The 19,628-nt window shown below is 40.2% G+C and overlaps 1 protein-coding gene across 4 annotated transcripts in view; it reads right to left on the reverse strand.

Annotated features, from left to right (window-relative positions):
* grin1a (glutamate receptor, ionotropic, N-methyl D-aspartate 1a) overlaps positions 1–19,628 on the reverse strand; it is an 84,824-nt gene that overhangs the window by 20,687 nt on the left and 44,509 nt on the right. For 2 of the 4 annotated variants that reach the window (XM_072453457.1, XM_072453456.1), the window contains exons 4-11: positions 19,617–19,628; positions 18,691–18,788; positions 15,131–15,252; positions 12,427–12,601; positions 11,089–11,233; positions 4,311–4,397; positions 2,558–2,693; positions 2,124–2,251 (exon numbers count right to left, since the gene is read on the reverse strand). The exon at positions 19,617–19,628 is cut by the window's right edge and continues 51 nt beyond it. In XM_072453457.1, the coding sequence (XP_072309558.1) occupies positions 2,124–2,251; positions 2,558–2,693; positions 4,311–4,397; positions 11,089–11,233; positions 12,427–12,601; positions 15,131–15,252; positions 18,691–18,788; positions 19,617–19,628 (903 nt within the window). The remainder of the gene's footprint in view (positions 1–2,123; positions 2,252–2,557; positions 2,694–4,310; positions 4,398–11,088; positions 11,234–12,426; positions 12,602–15,130; positions 15,253–18,690; positions 18,789–19,616) is intronic. The other 2 variants (XM_072453458.1, XM_072453459.1) reach the window with 1 other exon arrangement.

Consider the following 19,628-nt stretch of genomic DNA (forward strand, 5'->3'; position numbering starts at 1 on the left):
TTTAAACACGGGCTAAACCAAGACCAAACTAGGTTTAAACTAGCGCTAAATCAGAATTAAACCTTTTTTTAATTACAGGTATTTTTTTTTAATACCTGGGCGATGGTTCGTGGGCCGAATTAAATCACTTGGAGGGCCTGATTTGGCTCCCAGGCCTTATGTTGAATAGTTCTGTTCTAGAAGATAAATAGCTTTTTTGGTTTTGTTTAATGCTGATTTTCTTCGTTGGCGATGATCACAATTAAATGATCATGACCGATTATTGCCTGCCCTTGTTTACCCACTTGAATAAAGCACATTATTACACTTGAATCATCTACTTTCTTATTACATTTATACTATAGTTTGACTTTGATAATAAATCCAGCTTTCAAAAGTATGATGTAACCTATTGGAAACATATTCGGAACAGAAAGAGCCTTTGCAAACGTCTTGTCTAAAAGAAGAAAAAAAACATCCAAATGAAGCCGTGACGTGACGAACGGCTTGCTCTTGCATTTCGTCATGCTTACCTCAAACTCCCTCCATCACATCCTGAAACGTAAAGTCATATTTCACACCGACAGACGCAGACAAATGAACGAGGTGCGATGACAATGAGCGGACAGACTGTGGCGCCGCGGGTGGAGACGTCGGTGCTGGAATGAGGGGAGAGCGGTGATGGCGGAGTGAAGGGCGACGGAGAGAGGCCGAGGAGGGTTGGTGGTTCTGCGGCTGCGGCGGCGGTGGAGGAGGAGGAGGAGGAGGATTGTGGCTGGAGGAACGAGCGGAGAGAGAGAGAGTATATGAACAGAACAAGACAGACAAACTTAACAGACAGTGATGCGGCAGGAATGACGTAGGAAATGAGCTACGAAACGGCGTTCAGTGGGTAACGCGTCATAAGCTGAACGCAACTTTTTATCTCTTTTAAGGACGTTTCCCAGAGAATGATGTGTATTTTAAACCAGTGTAGTAGTACTCAAGAAAGGCCTTTGAAATCGGCCTCAAGACAGTTGTTAAAAAAAGTCTTGGTGGAGAGCTCTTGGAGTCGGTCCCTTACTCAAAGGTAACATGTCACAGACGTGTCTCGGCTCTGTTTAGTACATTCATATTTGTTTACTACTGTTTGCATTTTAAAGAACGCCTCTGTGATTGAAGGACATGACCGAGTCCTTTAAGATGGTGAGATTAGGCCTACTTTTGTAGACAGTTAAAGTTGTCATAATCCTAATAAGTATGTATATGTTTATTATTGCATAATATTGTACTGTTTTATTTATTTACACTACATGTTTTGTTTTTAAATATGTAGTTGGTCTCCGTCTCGGCACCCTGTGGTCTCAGATAGATCTACTACACAATTTTAAGCTAAACTAATTCAAGTCAAGTCACAATTGAGTCTTAATGAAGATTGTTGACAAGGAGTTTTCTCAGAAAAGTAAACTAATTGTTTTCTATGTGTTAAATACAGCAGGCGGTGCTAGCATATAGGGCTGCAACAAGCTAATCCATCAATCACTAATAACTGATTATTGAAATAATTGTGAACTAAATGATTACAAAACTTGCCATGGGCTGAAAAGGAGGTTTTATGACTCAGCTTGAGCAGTAATTGCATTGAAATTATATGAAACATTTCTAAATTTAGTGTTTTAGAGTCCGTATATATAAGTACCGGTGTGTATAATGTACCCAGAACATCCTCATCTTAACTTCAGCTTCATCTGGTCAATTTAATAAAAAATATCTCACATTCACAGGCCTTTCATGTTCTAAACAACTAACCAAACGAACAATTGCCTGATTAATCGATTAGCAAAATGTTAGTTTCAGCCCCGCTATCATCATGGTAGCATTTAGCGCACGGCTGCTGTTAGCATTCCTGAATATTCACACACATTTGAATCGTTGGACCACTTCTCTATATTCTCTTTATGTATCTGGTACATTATAACTCCTAAAGTTTGTTCTTGTAGTGGTTGAACAGTGGGTGACAGAGCAGCTCTTCCACATTGAAAGGAATGCTTCCCCCACAGAGTTTGTGGGAGGTCCCTCGGGTGCTGACTGGATAACTTTCATTTACCCTCCGAAAAAATAATTCACCTGCAACATTTTTGACTCATTTTAGGTCTATAACTAACCCTCTCCTGTGTTCCAAACTTCCCATCAGCCACCAGGTGAACCTCGTAGGTGAAGTTCATCGTCATGGCCAGCTTAATGAGGAGGTCGACGCAGAAGCCGTAGCAGCACTGAGGAACTGTCGGACGACCTGGGCAGAAAACAAGTACCAACAACAGCATTAACTTCAGCAGGTGTGTGATCTAAAAGAAAATCTGATGTAAAAATCTCTCCATTGAAGGGGAAAATCTGTTCTCCCTGGTGTGAAAATCTGTTCTCTGATGTGAAAATCTGTTCTCTGATGTGAAAATCTGTTCTCTGATGTGAAAATCTGTTCTCTGATGTGAAAATCTGTTTTCTCTGATGTGAAAATCTGTTTTCTCTGATGTGAAAACCTGTTTTCTCTGATGTGAAAATCTGTTTTCTCTGATGTGAAAATCTCTTGTCTCTGACTGACCTGGGATGGTCTCGTTTGGCCCGGTGCAGATGACCTTTTTGATGAGGACTCCGTTTGGGGTCATCTCCTCTCCACACGTGCCGTCCAGCTGCGTCGGCTTCACGTAGACAAACGGCTCCTGGTGAATAGTCACTATCTGGAACACACACAAGTATTGGATATTTTATTCTTAATGTGTTTAATGTTCCTGTTTGTCTGTTACATTTGTAGACTTAATTGTTCCCACATGTCAGGGGCCGTGATAAACAGCACCAGAGATCCATTTCAGCATTGTGCCTGTGTGTTTAGTTTTTCATTCATTCATTTAATCCATGTTCCACAGCTTAGACGATAAAAAAGAAAATGTTTAGAACTGCAAATAAGTACCAGTAATATTCACAGTTTGTTGAAATACATTCATATTTTTTTCTATATGTTTACTATTTTTCATGTTTACATTCAAATCTCATATTATGGTTTCTGATAGTTTTGTCATCATTAAAATTACAAATCATTAATCCAGTATTTCAATCAGTTAAAGGTGGTATGGACGATTTTTTTCCAGCAATTTTTTTATCATATTTCCTCGTGGCGTGGATAAATCATTTGTCCTGCCACGTATCAATCATAAAACGCACCTATCGCTCACCTGCAGCCGCGTCAGGCTCGTCCCCACGTTTGCGCGTGCCTAAGCGCATGGATCTATCATAATATAGTTCCCTCAGTGTACGGGGCAAAATGAAGACGGAGAAAGACTGTTCGAGCTGACGCAGAAGTGGACAGAAATCAACGGGAGACGAGAGATGCGATGCGCTCTGTTGCACTAATAAACAAACTCACGTGTGTGTTGTATCAGTCCGCACGGGGGAGTGCGCATGCGCACTTCCGCCTGCGTTCTCAAATCGCCGAAAAATCGTCCGTACCGCCTTTAATGCAGCAATTAGTTGATAAAATTGAGAAAGGCCCAGAAATATATATACCGGTATATATATATTTTACATTTGAAAGAGCTGAAAGAGATTAAAAGAGCGCTTGAGAACATCTTCATAGTTTATATGAAGATACTCTATATACTCTACAATATATTTACTCTATGGAGAGAGAATATCTACAACAATGTTGTTGTTGTTGTTGTTTTTTCATTAAAAACATAATTTTTTACATTTTTCTTTTTTCTAGCTTGTGTCCAAATTCAATGTGCTTTTATCCAGATGCGTCTGCACAACCGCTGGTCACTTACTACAGCAACATATCTATAGCTCATATCTTTTATTCTTTAAGCATGTTTGTTTTAAGTTAAATATGAGTCCAATGTTCATGAAAACACAAAATGTAACTGTTAATAAAAACATCACGGCCAATTTATTTAGTGTGATATTTAATGTGTCAGGTACAAATTTGACCTGTCTTCATCTAAAAATAATTGTCATTCCACTTTCTTAGCAAACTCTATTTAACTTGACAATGAACATGACAATGAACATTTCCAACTGTTTCTGGGTATTTCAATCATACAAATATACTTTAGGTAATGACTAGCATGACTGACGCAAATACGGTAAATTACTCAAACTGAGAAATTGAGGTTTGAGTCATAAAAGCTCTTCCATCAGCTCATTAAATTACAAAATGTGTTGAAGATTTGTTTTTCCCTTTGATTAATTGCGATCACTCTAACTTGTTTCAGCGTGACTCAATTATTCCCAAATAGAAGTATCCAGATGCACATAGCGCTGACCGGAGCTGACAGGTGGCGCTGTTCGGTCAGACTTACCTTGAGTCGAGTGGACATCTGGAAGCCCTGCGGTTTCTCTGTCTCTCCTCCCGGCCAGATGATCTTCCTCTGGTTGTTCATCACCACCTGTGCGAACGAAACAAGCGCACACATTTTGACTCTGCTGTGACGGGCTTAATTATCAAGCGATGAGCGACATTTGCACCCATTTATAATATTTTAACAAAACTAGACGTGAAGCTTAAAGTGCTTCTGACAAGTTGGACCTCTTATCAAGCCAATATATATTAAATGCGCCTAAAAATCATACTCATTTTATCACAGAATAGCACATTTTTTGTAAGGTTTATAATGTTACTTCCTGTTTGTAAATGATGACATCACGCTCATCCAATGTCACTTTTTTATTAGACAAATAAAAATATACGAGAGCGCATTTACTTAGTTCATGTTTCGAGGGTCAAAAAAGTTTTTACTTTTATGTAAATTATGTATAAACTGTGAGGCTTGGGAGGAGTTCGGGGAGGCCATGGAGGAGGACTATCGGTCGGCACCAAAGAAATTCTGGCAAACCGTCCGGCGCCTCAGGAGGGGGAAGCAGTGTCTCACCAACACCGTTTACGGTGCGGGTGGAGGCCTGCTGACCTCGACTGGGGATGTCGTCGGACGGTGGAAGGAATACTTTGAGGATCTCCTTAATCCCTCAGTCACGTCTTCCGAAGAGGAAGTAGAGACCGGGGACTCGGAGGCTGGCTCATCCATCACCCAAGCTGAAGTCACTGAGGTTGTTCGCAAACTCCTCGGTGGCAGGGCTCCGGGGGTGGATGAGATCCGCCCTGAGTACCTAAAGTATCTGGATGTTGTAGGACTGCCTTGGTTGACACGTCTCTGCAACATCGCGTGGCGGTCGGGGACTGTGCCTCTGGACTGGCAGACCGGGGTGGTGGTCCCTCTGTTTAAGAAGGGGGACCGGAGGGTGTGTTCCAACTACAGAGGGATCACACTCCTCAGCCTCCCTGGTAAGGTCTATTCCAAGGTACTGGAGAGGAGAATCCGACCGATAGTCGAACCTCGGATTCAGGAGGAGCAGAGTGGTTTTCGTCCCGGTCGTGGAACACTGGACCAGCTCTATACCCTCCATCGGGTGCTCGAGGGTTCATGGGAGTTTGCCCAACCAGTCCACATGTGCTTTGTGGATCTGGAGAAGGCTTTCGACCGTGTCCCTCGGGTGTCCTTTGGGGGGTGCTCCGGGAGTACCGGGTCCGGGGCCCTTTGCTCAGGGCTGTCCGGTCCCTGTATGACCGGAGCAGGAGCTGTGTTCGCATTGCCAGCAGTAAGTCAGACCTGTTCCCAGTGCATGTTGGACTCCGCCAGGGCTGCCCTTTGTCACCGGTTCTGTTCATAGCTTTTATGGACAGAATTTCTAGGTGCAGTCAGGGTTCGGAGGGTGTCCGGTTTGGGGACCACAGGATCTCATGTCTGCTGTTTGCAGACGATGTTGTCCTGATGGCTCCATCAAACCCAGACCTGCAACATGCACTGGGACGGTTTGCAGTCGAGTGTGAAGCGGCTGGGATGAGAATCAGCACCTCCAAATCCAAGGCCATGGTTCTCGACCGGAAAAAGGTGGCTTGCCCTCTTCAGGTGGGTGGGGAGTCCTTGCCCCAAGTGGTGGAGTTCAAGTATCTCGGGGTCTTGTTCACGAGTGAGGGAAGGATGGAGCGTGAGATCGACAGGCGGATCGGTGCAGCGGCTGCAGTGATGCAGTCGCTGCATCGGACCGTTGTGGTAAAGAGGGAGCTGAGCCGAAAGGCAAAGCTCTCTATTTACCGGTCGGTCTACGTTCCTGACCTCACCTATGGTCATGAGCTTTGGGTAGTGACCGAAAGAACAAGATCGCGGATACAAGCGGTCGAAATGAGTTTCCTCCGCCGTGTGGCTGGGCGCTCCCTTAGAGATAGGGTGAGGAGCTCGGCCACACGGGGGTAGCTCGGAGTAGAGCCGCTGCTCCTCCACGTCGAGAGGAGCCAGCTGAGGTGGCTCGGGCATCTGTTCCGGATGCCTCCTGGGCGCCTCCCTCGGGAGGTGTTTCAGGCATGTCCCACCGGGAAGAGGCCCCGGGGAAGACCCAGGACACGCTGGAGAGACTATGTCTCTCGGCTGGCCTGGGAATGCCTCGGGATCCCCCCGGAGGAGTTAGAGGAAGTGTCTGGGGAGGAGGAAGTCTGGGAGTCCCTGCTCAGACTGCTGCCCCCGCGACCGGATAAAGCGGGAGAAGATGGATGGATGGATGGATGTATAAACTGTATAAAGTGTCCCTGGTGTGATGTCACTTCCTGTGTAAAGATTTTTCTACTTTTAAGCTACTTTTTGATTGGTATAAAACTGTTTATTTATATTTACACCAAACAAAGTCAAAACTAGAAAATCAAGTATAATTTCAGACAGGAATACACTCCTGTCAGTCACAGTCAGAACAATCGCAGTTTAGTTCCCAGTTTATCACTTCTAAAGTCCTTCATATAAATACATTCACTCTCCCCTCCATGGTGCTACCATATACACGCCACCAGTGTTGGGAAGTAACAAAATAAATAGTTCATTTTGTGGTATTCAGACAGAGCTTCAGTACTTCATCAAGACATTTCAAACTGCAAAGTATTGGTGACGTTACACAATACATTTTATTGCAGGTTCTCGTTGTTTTGAAATTAAATACGATTAGAAAGCACGCCTTACATTAAGGATGTAACAACAACCAAAATATCTTATTGTCAAAACTCTTAAAACAATATTCTGTCACAATACTTTGAATTAACACATTATTGTCCATGATCCTTTGCTCTATTTCAGTGCAAACAACATGATGACACGACTGTTTTTACACTTTTATACGTACGTTTTTGGACAGTAATTATTCATACCAAAGACTCGTCGAGACATTTTAAAAGGAAAAACTAGCATGTCTACAATTCTTTTAAAGCGTGATGACATCGTACCGACAGATTTGGATACAGTTCTGTCTCATCTCCACCACAGGAGAACTTTACTTGCCTCTTCAGCGACTTCTTTTCACCACCAGCGGGATGTTGTTGTTTTTTTACCCCACAAAACTAATCCAAGTTCATTCATCCATTCTATAAACCTTTGAAGAGCCCTCACTTCCTCCTGGGAATAAAGTTTGACGTGTGGCAGACCGGTGCGCTGACAGGACGAGGCAGGGGGCACCGTCGGTAATGAACCAGCTTTATTAATACTCGTGACCTTTCATTACTGCCTCGCTGAAACCTGCTGCTGACAGTGGCACTTTCTCTTAAGCTGCCGATGGGCGATGACGAGACAGAATATTTCCACCATCATTAAAACATAAAACTCTTAAAGGAGACGTATTGTGCTTGATATACTGTTGTTTTGTTTTTATCCTGTTTGGTGAGGTTTTCTCCTTCTGAAAAGACAGAAGACAGAATTTGAAAACCAAGAGATTATTCAGCAGAACTAACAAACTATTTTAGCGATCATTTATATTGTACTTCGAGATGTTTTGAACACATTATCAACCAAATTAAAGTTGAAATATTGGGACAGATGGCTTCTAGATAGAGAATTACGAATCATAAATCGTTTTTTCATTTATTAATGCCATTCTGTGTTATTAAAAGGTATTGTTGTATGTTTTTAGTTTTTTTTCACAGTCCAGATAACTGCTACGATTTTATTTCATAGTCATGATTAGTACAAATACCTTGAAAACATACATATTTACCATGAAGTGGGTGTGTCTCTGCACAGATCTTGATTTTACCAGAGAATGCTTTGGATTATATTGTGTTACGCATGTTTTTTTATCGTTTTATTATGTACCTGAGGCCTCTTGAATTGGTAATTAGCAGCACAGTTAGATGCTCTGGTGCATCTCGTGGCAAAAATGGCTGGATTACACTGGCCTTTTGTTGACCTGGAACCAACGAGCGCTCAATCTGGTTTGTGTCCGCCGCTTCCCCCCCCCGAGCACACAGACACGGGACGGGCTGTATTTATCGTTCTACATCTCGCATCTCTGTGACGTAACGCTCACGAATGACTGCTACTTACAGCCTCACGATGCGCCACATGTCCGTTTGTGTCATTATCTGCTGCATTAGTAAATAATCATTATCTACGCCTCAAGCTAGGAGCCAATCAGAGCATGTTTTGGCCAGGGTCACGTGATTCAACGGCTGGGTTGGATTAACGCTTTTGAACCCGTGCAGAGCTTTTTGACCTGCTGTCCATCCTGTCACTGCTGTCCTCATTAACCCTGTATTTATGGATAGTTTATTGGATTACTGTCCACTACACTGAAACAATAACAGACAAATAGTATTTACTACACAATGACTATTTTAATTCGCAATTTGTGGCTTAATTTTCTCACGAATGGCTCTGCATCTAGCTTATTTGCAGTAACTGTAACTCCTCCTTTACCTTTAACACAGGGCGAGTTCGGGTCATTTTTTGAGCACAATACATCTGAGTACAATAATGATCTCGTGATAACGCATGTTTCTTTTCATTCTCGCTCCACACCGCTGCAGTGTAAAAACAAGATTCCTCATTATTCTTTCCGCTGCCACACCACATTTGTTGTTCCTGACTTGCATTATGTGTAAACCCTGCGTGAGGGCCTGTTCTTCGAGAGTTAGTACATCCTTTAGGTGCTTGTGATTTTGAATAACTCTACACACTGTATATGCACAGCAGTCTGATCCAGCCAGAGACCACTGCTTTGAAAAGTGGAGTGTAAAATGTTGAATTGACTGAGTTGCGCAACATCAAGGGCATGAAGAAATATCTAAATTGAATATTTCTTTTTTCCCCTCAAAACACATCTATCTTAGAATTTACTTGACTAAAAAAAGAAAACCTTACTTGAATCTGTAAAATAGCTGTAATTTGTTTTTATCATTTATGTTATTGTTATTTATGTTTATGTTATTATATTTATTTTACTTTATTTTATTTTATTTTATTTTATTCATTTTCATTTTCATCATTTATTTCATTTGTTTTTGATTTAAGGCCTAAAGGTCTGCACATTATTTCTAATACTATAAGCAAGTTCAAACTAATTTTTAAAAAACATTATTATTATGAACTATTGGGCCTTTACTTAATGTGTGGGTCAATACTACAAACTGAGCTCGTAACGTTATGCATTAGTCAAAGTTCATCTTCATTTCATCACAAAATTCAGCTTTAACTTTTCCTACTTTTCTGCTCAATTCACCATGATTCATATTTGATCACATGAGAGCGTGCCTCATGATTCATTTTCATGTTTTAATAAGACTAAAAGTACATGGCCATAAATGAGTAAATGTGAGTCTAAACGCCGCGGTCAAACCCAGAGTTAAGTATAGACGGGGCTGAGAAGAAGGCCACGAGGAAGCTCCAATGTTCTCTGAAAATATTGCATAAAAACGAGATATTGTGTCGTCAAAAGTCTCAAAAAAATTGTGGGCTGTTACAATATATATCGGATTGCAAGCTTCTTTGTTTGAATATATTGTTTTGTTGCAGCTACAGATAAAAAGATAACCAGAGGACACTATGTACCATAATCCTTTGCTCATTTTCAGCACTAATGATTGATTTTCCACATTTTTGAACAAAAACAAAACTAACAACAAAAACATTTGGGAAACTAGGGCACTGGGGCAGGTTTTCATGTTTTTCTAATCATTACTTGGTTTGGTGGGATAAAACCTGTGGTAAATGTTGATTATTTGTGAAGAAAAGTTACGGTAAGTATCATGAAATCACAAAACAAATACAATACAATAATGTCAATACAATATTCACTCACAATTTTCTGGCAGTTTAAATCTTCATTTGAAAAAATAAAGGAGTTGATATTCATCACTGATCATTACATATATAGATTATACTTGCTTTGGGCCTCGTTTACAGCACTGTCGCTGTCAAAACGAGGTAAAATGAGGCAACATTTTGAGCAAAATTGAATAAACTGTTGTCTAACCTGTCATGAGCACGTTAAACATTCAGACAGTTGCAGACCGGAACATAATGGTGTAATATTAAACTGTGGTGTTGATCAAAAATCAGATTCTAACCCATACTAAAACTGGTGTCAAAACTAGATACGCAAGTATCGATACTAAAGTCAACCAAACAGGACAATATTTAACCTTTTCTGAACAGTTTTTAAAATGATCTTGAGCTTAATCAAAAGACCAAATGATAACATAAAGTACCTAGATAATTTGCAACGGCTGAAGCCATTGCTAGAGTGTCTGCGTCTCTCCATCTCCCCCTCCCTCTCTCTCTCTCTCTCTCTCTCTCTCTCTCTCTCTCGACTGGCTCTGTCACAAAAGCCTAAAGAATAACGCAGACACTCATAATGCCCCCATTCCCTCTCCCTCTCTCCCCCTCCCTCTCCAGAACTATGTATTTGGGCCTCAAAATTCCTGCAATGGACACAGGAAATGGATACCTTTGGAGCATCCACAATACAATCAACATACTGGACAGTTCGGACTGTTGAAAATGGACAAATTTGACTAATAGATTATGGACTTTTCCTTTACCTTAACTTCCTCTCACTTTGTTGGACGTTTACTGATTTTGATTTTTGTCTATTGCTTTATCTCTCTGGCCTTGTTTTGTTTTTGTATTCTTGAATATAAAAAGACAAAAACATATGTAAAAAAAAATTACAATATTGAGCCTACTGAGTTTGAAATGTTGAAATGCGACAGTCCAGATGCTGAAAGTCGCCGATAATAAGTGACCATATGGGGCTCTACTGGCGTTGTACCTGCGTGCCGTTGTAGATGCCCACTTGGATGAGGCGGCTCTTCTGGTAGTTCAGGATGCTGTAGTGAGCGTACTTCCGGTCTCCGTCGTCGTTGAACTCCACTCGCCCGGTCAGGCCCTCGGGATATTTGGACGACATCAGGACTCTGGAAAGAAGCAACAGTTTTAGGCTATTTTTTCACCTTTTACATCATTATAAGGTTATTGGATGAGAGAGTACGATTGTGCAACTGCTAATCTACACATTGATTTAGAAACGACATTTTTTATAGCAATAACAGTCGACATTATGATCTATTATGTTGTGATCTTTTGTTTTGCTTGATTTTGGTTATTGGTGTTTGTTTATTGCATTTTATTGCTTTGCCTATCTTCCACAGTGAGATGGTGAAGAAGATGGTGACGCCATGAGGTCCGAGTTACAGGTCTGATCTGTGGAGAGGCGACCCTGCTCACAGAAAGAATGCAGGTTTTTCAAGGTATTGTGTGAAATGACATACTCATACATGAGTTCATGGCACATTTGTTAGATTTCACAGTCTTACTGTGTAATGTCCTGACAGTCTGTGTGCAGAGGTGCATGTTCCCTCAGTTACATCTACTCAATTACTTTTAATTACCTGAGTAACTTATAAATAAAATGTATTTATTTCATTCATTAACCTTTATATAAACCATTGAGACCTCTATTTTAAGGCTGACCTGAAGGGAAAGACATGACAGCACACACATCATATGTTTTTTTACGCAATCAAGAGACATTTAAGAATGAATAAAAACAGAATCTTAATTCTAAATCACAGACAATTTGTATAGGATTACTATTTTCATATAACCTCTAAACCTCCAAGCGAGACCAGTTCTCTCAACCTCAAGTCCACTTAAAGGGAGTTCCAAGCTGCAGGAGCAGCTTAGGAAAACATTATTTTTCCTCAGTCAGTCCTCACAAGTGATGAAGATAAGCTATACCAGACCTTTAATGTCGCTGCAGCCCTTTATACCAGACATTGTGCATTATTCATAACTTTTTTCCTTCCAGTTACCTTAATTTTAATTTTTAAATCAGATGTTACACCAAGATAATTTCCCCAAATACTTCTCTGTCCTTAGGTAAATTATTGGCCCACTATTTTGTAGTTGAACTGATTTTGAATTAATTATATGATTTTTGATTCAAAATACTATGGCAAATATCAATGAGTTTTATATTAAAATACTTCTCAACAATAAATGTGCAGAAACCCAATAATGTGAACAATCGATTAGACAAATCCTAACAAAATTTTAAATATTGATTTTTTGGAGAAACTAAGTATTTGTCTGATGCACTTGTCTGTACCTTTTGAAGAGCGGTCCAGTTTTCCAGATGTTGGTGTTCCCCACACATCCTTTTGGCGGCTCTGTGATGTTCTCCTTCTCAAACAGCTCCTGGATGGACTGAGCCACCACCGCCACCGCGTCGTTTATGTGAGCTGACTCGTTCTTTCCATTGATCAGCTGAAGGCCGATCAGACCTAGCACCAAGGACACACACAATCACCAATCACAGCCAACAAGGCAACGCAACGAGGTCAGTGACACCAGGGGCTTTTTATACAGAGTACTACGGCAACAGAAAATATAAAAACCAAACAGCTCCAACAAAGACAATAACTATCCAATAAATTATGTTTAAAAATCCCAAAGATCCAAGACTAAAACAAGACTTTATAGTGAAAAGTATGATTAAAATCTGCCTATTTTACACTTAAAAAAAAGTTAAATTGCAATATGATTATTGCATGAGCCAATATTGCTATCAATTTGACCTTTTTTTTTTAAAAATCTGGAAATAATTGTTTAAAAGCGCAGCATTTACAACTGATAAGTAAATAATTAAGTAAGTAAAATTAAGTAAAACACCACTGCCTTTTTGCCTCCCCTTTAAAGGCACTCCTGCCCTTTAAACTGCCAGCCCTCAAAGGCACAGTTTGAACCAAAGCCGCACAGGCCCTTGAAGTGGGATTCTCTTTCATCCTCCAGCACCGACGCGTTCAAGCCACACTGTGGAATTGCCCTGCGCTGACAGCCGTCCCCAGCCGCCACCAGAGGCCTGTGTGATGTGTCGTGCGGAGGCCGACACCAGCACACATCCCACTGGGGCCGGTCTAGATACAAGACAGAATAATAGATACAGTATGCTTCACCCTAATCGTCATAATCTGCTCACTTTCCGCAATTCAGTTGTGTCAAGTGCACATGACAGGTTGGATGACACGAAGAACTAAAAAGAGTTAAGATAAATACATTTAGAATTTTGCCAACATTTATTACTAAAATGTATCCCAGAATGGCTCATTTTTTCAGGTTTAGGATTGGATTTCCGGTTTGTAATTGATGACATCACACTAGAAAATTAGCTTGAAACCACAAAGCTAAAACTTATCTATTGTCATTTTTCATAAATGTATTGACAAATAAAGATATATGAGAGCATATAGTTGAACTGTTGTTTAGGGGTCAAAAAAGTGTTTTCTAATGTGTAAATTTTGCAGAAAACCTGTGTGTGATGTCACTTCCTGTTATTTTCTACGGATTTTTCAACATTTCTCCATAAACAGCTACTCGATTGGTGTAAAACTATAATTTATATGTACAACAGGTATAAATACACCAAATAAAGTCCAAATTAGAAAACCGTAAAAACCTGTCATGCGTCACTTTAAGTATGAATTATTGAGAAGGAAATATAGTGTTGCTTTAAAGTACAAAAGGTACAAGTTTTAAACAGTAAATGTTCTGCTCTCCCTATAGTAGCTGCAGTGAATATAAAAACACACACAATCAACCAATCTGCAGTGTTTAAGTGGCCGATGTAAGAGGCTGAACAGCAGTGCGTAAAGGGAGTCATTATTGTGCAAAAATTGTGTTAATGGACAATTACCACAGACAGATTTTCCTGAAAAAAGTCTCCTACCACATTAGAAAGCAGGGCAGGGAGACTGAGGACATACAGTACATTGAAACATTTATACATCACATGCTTTAAATAAATCCGGCAATTTACAGCAAAAAAAAGTCTCAATTAGGTCAAATGATGGAGAACAGATGCAGATATGAATGATTATGTGTGATTATGTCCACACACACTTGAAATGAGAATACGCTTAAAACTCGACTTAAAAAATAGATTATAATTTTTTTTTGGCCCTATACAGACTCTAAAACACACACAAAAAGACCGGTTTATAACAAAGACAGTGGCTTCATTAAATGAAAATATTAAAAATTAGTTAACTATTTATAATTGTCATCAATAATATACTTTATTCATAAACAATATCTATTTAGAAGTAAACTTTTCAACCATATTCCATAGTTATTTGTATTGAATGTACAATAAAAATAATCGTTTGACCAGTTGACGACTAAAATGCTCGTTAGTCGCAGCCCTAATTGGAGGTTGATCTAATTTCACACTGGCAATGGCTAGACGGATAAGATATTCATTTCGTAGATTGATTGTTTTTTACATTTTTAATTCAAATAGACAGGGGAGATTGGGTTCACAAACCACATTAAAACTGGCGCATCTGATTTTCCAAACGTGAACGGAGAACGTCGGGAGTTTCATCCGTTGCCTGCAGCTCCAATTTGTCCTTATCTTTTGGGTTTGCGATCGATTAAATGCTTTATAATTAAATGCAGACAGCACACAGCAGGAAAAAAATATATATATAATTTTATTTTTTGTTTCAAGTCAAGGCCTGTACATTTCCAAATGAAGCTTTTGGGGGAAAATCGTTTCAGTATGACTCATTACGACAGAGAAAATGTTCAATTTTGTGGTGTTTTTTGTCTCTTATTGAACTCAACTCAATAACCATAAATGAAAAACAATTAAATGTCAACTTCTACTACTGAATTCTGCCCTGTCCTCCATCTCAATTTATTTTTCCATTAGGTTATACGAAAGAGCCACCTATCACGTCGGGATTATTTGGACAGGTTCAATCCGTGTAATCCCAGAGCTAAACCCGGTGCTGAGACGCAGACGAACTCACCGTCGGGGGCCTCACTCAGGGCTTTACCCGACATCTCGCGCTCCCCCACCAGCCACACGTATCCAGAGCCCGTCATGTTCAGGAAGCGAGCGGCTTTGTACACGGCGGCGGCGTCCTCCTCGCTGCAAAACAACACGGGTCACAGAAAAAGTCATTTCAGTGTCTGGGACTTTGTGACACGGAGAAGGTCTTGAGGCTCGTGGTCATAAATAGACAATTACAAAAGCCTTTTCACTGGATGTTAAAAGACAATCTAATAAAATGTTAATGTAAAGTAACACAAGCTTTTAGTAAATCATTTCATAATCAGTGTGTGAACAGAGACAGAAAGTACAGTTGTCCAGTGTATTCTGTTTGTCTGGGGTTTTGTTCATGTCGCCAGAGAGCTTTGACACGGATATCTCACTTCCAAACAAGGGTTAAGAGTAAAATAGTGTTCTAATCGCATAAACATAATCATACTCATATCATATCATAATAATCATCATTATGTGAATTTGAATGTATTCCCCCACTTACAACAATATAGAGAACTTGTATATACTCCTTGCCTAATTCATACTAATTATTTATCTTTCTTTCATTATTTCTTTCTTTTGCTATACTAAATTACTCAAAGACTAAATAAAAAATTCCAGACTCAAACCTTCTAATAAATGATGTTGATTTTCATATCATGTTTAAATTCGATAATTATCTGATTTATTGTGTTATCAAATGATTGAACTTCATGTAAACAGATCAGATCAAATGTGCGTAATCTGCACACACATATTTGAATGGTGCAGATTTAGAGAGTGATTTAAATCAGTTACAGAAGTGGGCAGACTGTGGGTCATTAGACAACTGTTCTCACACAAAAACACCTAAATCCGCATTGCGTTTGTCAAACACAGTGCACCCGAGTTGGTGTAATAGGCAGTCCGCATCTCCTGGCCTTTTATAAAGAAATCCTTGTCATTTCAAGCAAATTGGCCCGTGTTTGTCCTTGGAACAACATCGAGCTCGACCCCCTGGGAACCCTTGAGTTGTCCCTACTGAATAAAGACTATTTCTGCCACATTAATGCAGTGAAGTGGCTCTTATTAGAATGCGCGCTCAGAGGGATGTACATTATTGGTTCATTCTGCAGTCACTGAGCTTGATGTCAGCCTTACATCTGGACGGGTCCCATGGGTGCTCTGACAGAAACGTCTCCTAATGGCAATCCCTCAAGGCCACGCTTTAAATGCACAGAACCTATTTCCCAAATGGGATTGTAACTTCACAGTGACGTACACTGCCAGAGGACAGCGAGAGTTACACTGCCGAGGATTTGCACTTACAATATACACAATATAAACACAATATATATATATATACATTTTGTCCCACAATTTCCATTTTATAACTTTCTGTGTGATCATCTAATCTTAGTGCAAATCAGTGCAGCTTTGTTAAACTCAAGTGACCATAAACTGATGAAAAAAATGTTAAATCCACCCCCTCCCCACAGTTGTTATGTCATTTCACAGAAGAATAAAAAGTAGCAGGAACTACTGTAAACGTTGCTTTTTTAATTACAACTGCGTACTTTTTGTCATAATTCAGAACTTAAAATAATGTCTCTACTGAAAGCATACAGTATGTTTTATCTGGATCTGCATTAGCACTCCATCTACTGGCAGCAGAGGGAAATACCACGCCGAAATAAAGAAAAAGCTAGCTTGCTCCCAACCTGCCAATGTAAGCACGCAGTCGTAATGAATGTGATTAGATGGGAGAAATACTCAGAACGAGTCCGGCGATGATTCATGGACTTAAAAACAGCACAGAAGATCTCGGAGCTCCAACTATGACATCACAAATCTGCGGTAATTCGTATCAGAGTGTTTTCTGAGGCTCAGACGGAGAGGACTTATTAAACAGGATTCATCAAACAAGCGTGAATGAAGCTAAATACAACTCTAGGTATTGTTTTTGATGAAGGAACAATGTGTAAAAAAGAAGTTAATTTGACATACAAAGTGCCCTTTAATTAGGTCAAACTGAACAGAGAAAGAACCCAATGAAGCCTTTCTCAGACAAAACATTTCCATTGCTTAATAGCACGAATGAAATAAATATGTATATAATGTAACCAGGTGTGTGAAAAGAGGATTCAGAGATAAAACTGGCACGTATTAATTGAAGGAAATCACACATTGGAGCCTTTTCTGCGTCTGCTTAAGTATGCAGCTCTTGTGCAGGAACCATTTCCTGATGTTTTAAACCAACCCACTGCAGTACTTTCATCTATTATTAAACCCATTTGAACTTGTCCTGCTGTATATACATAAGAGAGATGCACTTGACCTGAAAAATGCATGCTCCGTCCACAGATGTGATGGGCTTCCTCAGTATGAAACATCAGACTGCATGGAAACATCTATTTCTAGCATTGTGACACCTTTGACTATCTTTCGTTAACAGCTGACAGAGGGCGGTGACAGCTTTGCATGTTGGAGCTTTTATTCAATACTGTATTAAATATGGACCATCCACACTATTTTTTACATGCAACTACACTTCCGTACAATACATGTTATTGATTAAAAAAAAATATAAATAGGTGGGCCCCCTAGTGACCAGATTTGTGAGTTTTGACTTGCAAACATTGTGTATTGTCTGTAAATATACTCCATTAGGAAGGACTCATATATATTCTGTATATTCTGTAAAAATCTCATATATCTGGACCTTTCACAATCTACATTGTTCACTTTAAAGACAAAGCCGCTGAAACATGTCAAGGTATAAACAAGCTAATAACATTATTCAAAAAGAAGGCACGATGAATTTGAATAATGACATTTGCAATCTAAACAACGAATTGATTGTATAAAAAGATGAAAGTGTAGTCATCTGGACACTGTTTTGACTTTCATCTGTGGACATGGACTGAGAACTGATTTTATGCTACTCTGAGCTGTGTAAGCCCTGCCCTCTGGGAGGAGCTTCCTGATAATGGCCTGTCTTGATAATCTATTTGTTTACACTATGTTTCACTTGAAACTAATCTTATTTGTTCCCCTAACAACCCTGTAATGGGCCATATAAATCCTATTGTTTACTTACTGCAGCCCCCTCGTCACTGATGAGTACCTGATTAGCATCTGAATGGCCTGCACCCTTTTCTGACCAAGAACATTGTTGAAAACAACTTGTAATTGAACCTTAAATCTACATTCCTGTTTAAAAAGGTGTTATTTTTTTACACAATTGGCCTCCTTTAACTCCTCTTTCAAACCAGCTCTTCTTCTCAGAATCTTCACGTCACTGTCTTCAAAGGAGTGGTTTGTGGCTTTAAGATTAAGTGCTCTGCAATCCCAAATGTTTTTTCTACAGTAGAACACGCCTGGACGAATGAAGGATTACGCCAACTAACTGAATAATCAAAACAATATTTGCTAAAAAAAAATCGCTTGAAAAAATTCATTGTTAGTTGCAGTCCTAGGACCACGTTACCTTGTTAAGCACATTCGGAACATCATAGCAAAATAGCAGCTGCATTAAAAGTAAGTGAAGCTCTAGAGTCTTACCTGGCCGACAGGATGATGACCCGGGCCTCCAGCTCTTTGGCCTCCAGCAGCAGGGCAGTTAAGTTAGTCTCCTGGCTGAACTGGAGGACTTTCTCTGCCTGTGATCAGGGGCAGAACAAAGGTCAAGCCAGCTACCTCCCCCCATCCCTCCGCCACCATGCCGCCTGGTTACCTGCTCCCTTTGAGCTCGGACCATTTCAGTTGAGAACGAGAGACAGAGGTAAAAAAGGAAAAGCGATCCAGGAGGGGGGAACCGGCTGAGTTTTTAAAAAAATAAATCAAAAAAAGTAAAAGCTTGAAGGGGTAAAAAATTAAAAGTTTTGCATTTGTCTCGGCATGCAAACTGAGGGTTGTCAAGGCTCCAAAAGAAGGACGTGCATGTGTTAGGTAGAAGGGTAAGAAGAAGGTCAATGCAACCAGTAACTAAAAACAGGTGAAAGGGTTTGGCGGGGTCGGTTTTTTGTGTTTTTTTTACCCCCAACAAAAATAAAACTGCTGAAAACCAGGGAGGTGCTTACGAAACGGGAAGAAGTAGCATCCGGGAGTCGGTTGGGTCCCACGCTACCGGTTCTCCACAAAAGGAATGGACTTGCAAACTCTTTAGGTTCTCGGAGAGTGAGTGCGTGTTTTGAATACATGCATTCCTTTATCGAAGGAGAAAATGGCAATGATAAAAGCGGGTGGGGGCGCGTTCATTGACTCTCTTTGACTCATAAAAATGGCCAAAAATTAAAACCTTTTCACAACATTCTTTATTTAAATCATAGGGAGATGTCTCAAAGTCAAAATAAAAGATAAAAAAAAAGACGTGCTACCAAGAGAGGGATAGTTCTGGGTTCGGCTGGTGACCGGTTCGGGCTGATTCACTACAGTTGCTACTGTTTGGAAAAGTTGGTGGGCGGCGTGCATTGACCATGCAAATATACCTTGGGTCCTCG

The sequence above is a fragment of the Eucyclogobius newberryi genome, unplaced genomic scaffold (genome assembly GCF_026437365.1).
Source record: "Eucyclogobius newberryi isolate DKJ021-1_F unplaced genomic scaffold, fEucNew1.0.hap1 SCAF_2, whole genome shotgun sequence".
Lineage (NCBI taxonomy): Eukaryota > Metazoa > Chordata > Actinopteri > Gobiiformes > Gobiidae > Eucyclogobius > Eucyclogobius newberryi.